At 50.6% G+C, this 2,650-nt stretch overlaps 1 protein-coding gene across 1 annotated transcript in view; it reads right to left on the bottom strand.

The window, feature by feature from the left end:
* APBB1 (amyloid beta precursor protein binding family B member 1) overlaps positions 1-2,650 on the bottom strand; it is a 26,670-nt gene that overhangs the window by 6,056 nt on the left and 17,964 nt on the right. The window contains exons 10-11 of the mRNA XM_045290533.1: positions 2,530-2,620; positions 2,202-2,285 (exon numbers count right to left, since the gene is read on the bottom strand). Of these exons, the coding sequence (XP_045146468.1) occupies positions 2,202-2,285; positions 2,530-2,620 (175 nt within the window). The remainder of the gene's footprint in view (positions 1-2,201; positions 2,286-2,529; positions 2,621-2,650) is intronic.

Here is a 2,650-nt window from a genome sequence, read left to right as displayed (position 1 = left end):
ATATATATCTGGAAGAGCAACTAGAGACCACTGGTCTGAAATGTGCCAATTAAAGTAAATCTAGAGAGCTGCCAGGCAGTGTAGGGACAATGAAAGGTGAACTGGCTGAGTTAGCCGAGTGAAGACCTGATTTGGGGGTTTTAGAAGTTGCAGGTAGGAGAGGAAAGGAACTAGGAACAAAGATGAAGGGTCTGCTAACCCCCTGAGCATGCCATCCGCAGCACCATTCTCAGCAGCCCTGTCAAGGAATCCAACTAAAATATCGGCTCCTTTTGCAAATCTGAACCTTCCTTCAGAACCCCAGTCCAATGCTTACCTTTCATAAGAGTTCTCTCAATGAGGGTGTAGGTCATTGAAGACAGCCTGGTTTGAGGTAAGTGTGTGTCATTTAAGGAAAGTCCCATTCATTCATTCGCTTGTGCATTCATTTGCTTGTTCAGTCACCAAACATTTCATGAGGTCTTCCTGAATGTCCTTTTGCACGCTTCCCGACCACTTCCTACAATCTCGCTCTGTTGTCCTCACCATTCCTTGCGGCCGGTCCTCTTCCACCCATCCATTAAAGGTTGGAGGACCTCACGGGGTAGGCCTCATCTCATTTCCCTTTTTTACTTTGGGCTGCACATTTATCGAGGTCAGTCTACTCCACACCCAAGGCTTTGATTATTTCAGTGGTGCCCAAATATTTATCTCCAGCTCAGACCTCTCGTCTCAGCTCCAGACCTGTGAATCCAGCTGCCGCTTTGACTTTATCCTCCAGAAATCCCAAAGGCACTTCAAACTCGGCCTGTCTGAAACCGAGTTTCAGATCGGCGGTGAAACTGGCTTCTCCCGGTGTTTTCCAGTTTTAGAGAACAGTCACGCTAACAGTCCGTGACAAAGGGCTAACGACTACTAGTCACTAATGATTGTCAATAACCAGTCAGCTACAAAATCCAGGAACCAGGAAGTCATCCTGAATGCCTCTAACCTACAACCCACATGCAATCGCCGAGGCTTGTTCATTCAACCATCTAGACGGCTCTTAAATCCTCACAATCCTTTTTAGTTCCACGGAGCCCAAGATACTCTGGCCACAACCACAGCAAGATTCTCCTGATAGGGCCCCTCGTCGCCACCTTTGTCCACGTAACATCTCTCCCCAAAGGACAGCCAAAATGAGCTTTACAAAAGGCAAGGGGGTCTGATTGATGTCGACCCCACTGCTCTAAACTCTTGGATAGCTCCTTGCTGCTCTTGGGATGAAGACTTAAATCACGAATGTGGCTTCCAAGGTCCTTATTTATTAATGAACAAAGAAACAGCAGGCACTGTGACAGCATTGACATCGGAACCGTGAAAGTAAACATGGCAGTCCCTACTTTTGTTTTGCTTATCTATAAAATGGGTGTGATCATAAGCCCAACCTCAGAGGATCAGCAAGAAACTAAATGATTTGTAAATCAGTACTTTACAAAGCGCACAAAGATCACACTCCTCACTGCTTGGCTCTCCAGATCAGTTTTCCAACGTGGGCAATACCACCCCCTGGAGGACACTGAAATGATTACAAACAAAAACCAAAATCCTTGCTATGGAGTCAACGCTTATGTACAGCGACCTTTTAAACACAGGACAGGGTAGAACGGCCCCTGTGGGTTTCTGAAACTCTAACTCTTGACAGGAGTCGAAAGCCTCATCCTTCTCCTGGAAATGATGGGGGGGGGGTGCACAGCAGATCGCTACGCTTTATCCTGGAGTAAGGGCCACAGTAGCAACGGTTTTCATTGCTATGGGGCACTGGGTCATAGTTTTTGTTGTAGTCAAAAATGGGGTCCGCAGGCCAACTCAGTTTGGGAACCTGTGCTCTCGATGTCCAAAGCCCACAGCTGGTGCTGTAAGTCGGAAATCAGCTCCAAGCTACTCTAGGAACTGCCAGACCGCCAAGATCTGCCTTCCAACCTTTCTTGCTGGGTGCAGGGGTGAGGTCTCAGCCTGCCAATTCAACACCAGCCACAGGGGAGCACTTGGTGAAGGCTCGACCCCTCCCACAGCCCCGCCCCAGGGCTACAGGCAGGACAAGAGTGCACCCAGGGCAGAGGTCCAGAGGGGAGGGTGTACTCTGAAAGGCAGGGAGACCCAAGCATGGCGAAGGCTTGCTAGCAGCCCTGGAGAACCGAGGGTGAGAAGGAGCGGAGCTAGCGGGCTGATGGCACACATACCAACAGGCTTAGCAACAGGCACGTTCCCCAGGTAGTAGACTTGGAACTTTTGTACCAGCTCATTCTTGGGGGCTGGGAATTCCACTGTGAGAAAGAAGAAAGGAGTCAATCCTGGGGGTAGAACTTGCTCGCTCCCAGTCCCCACCCCTAGGACACAAGCTGGGCCCTGCCTCCCTTGAACTGAGGCCCCTTCAATTATTCGATGATAGAATATTCACGCTCCGTGCTTCTTTCCCTCGCGCCTCTGTCCAGCACCTTAGGCCCCACCTCTTGCCCCTCGCCAACCCCCGGCAGGTTGCGCTGGACCCGGTGCGGCTGCCACGCTGACCTTGGAAAGGGACATCCACCAGTTTAGAATGGTCCAGGGAGAGTCCGTTGACCAAGCAGCGGGCATTGCGCCGTTCAGCCATAATCTGAGGAAGGAGGGCGTGGAGGGAAGGGGCACAGGA

This window comes from Echinops telfairi, unplaced genomic scaffold (assembly GCF_000313985.2).
Source record: "Echinops telfairi isolate 266 unplaced genomic scaffold, ASM31398v2 ScPeMD7_41;HRSCAF=154, whole genome shotgun sequence".
NCBI lineage: Eukaryota > Metazoa > Chordata > Mammalia > Afrosoricida > Tenrecidae > Echinops > Echinops telfairi.
This window is presented reverse-complemented; position numbering and strand designations above follow the sequence as displayed.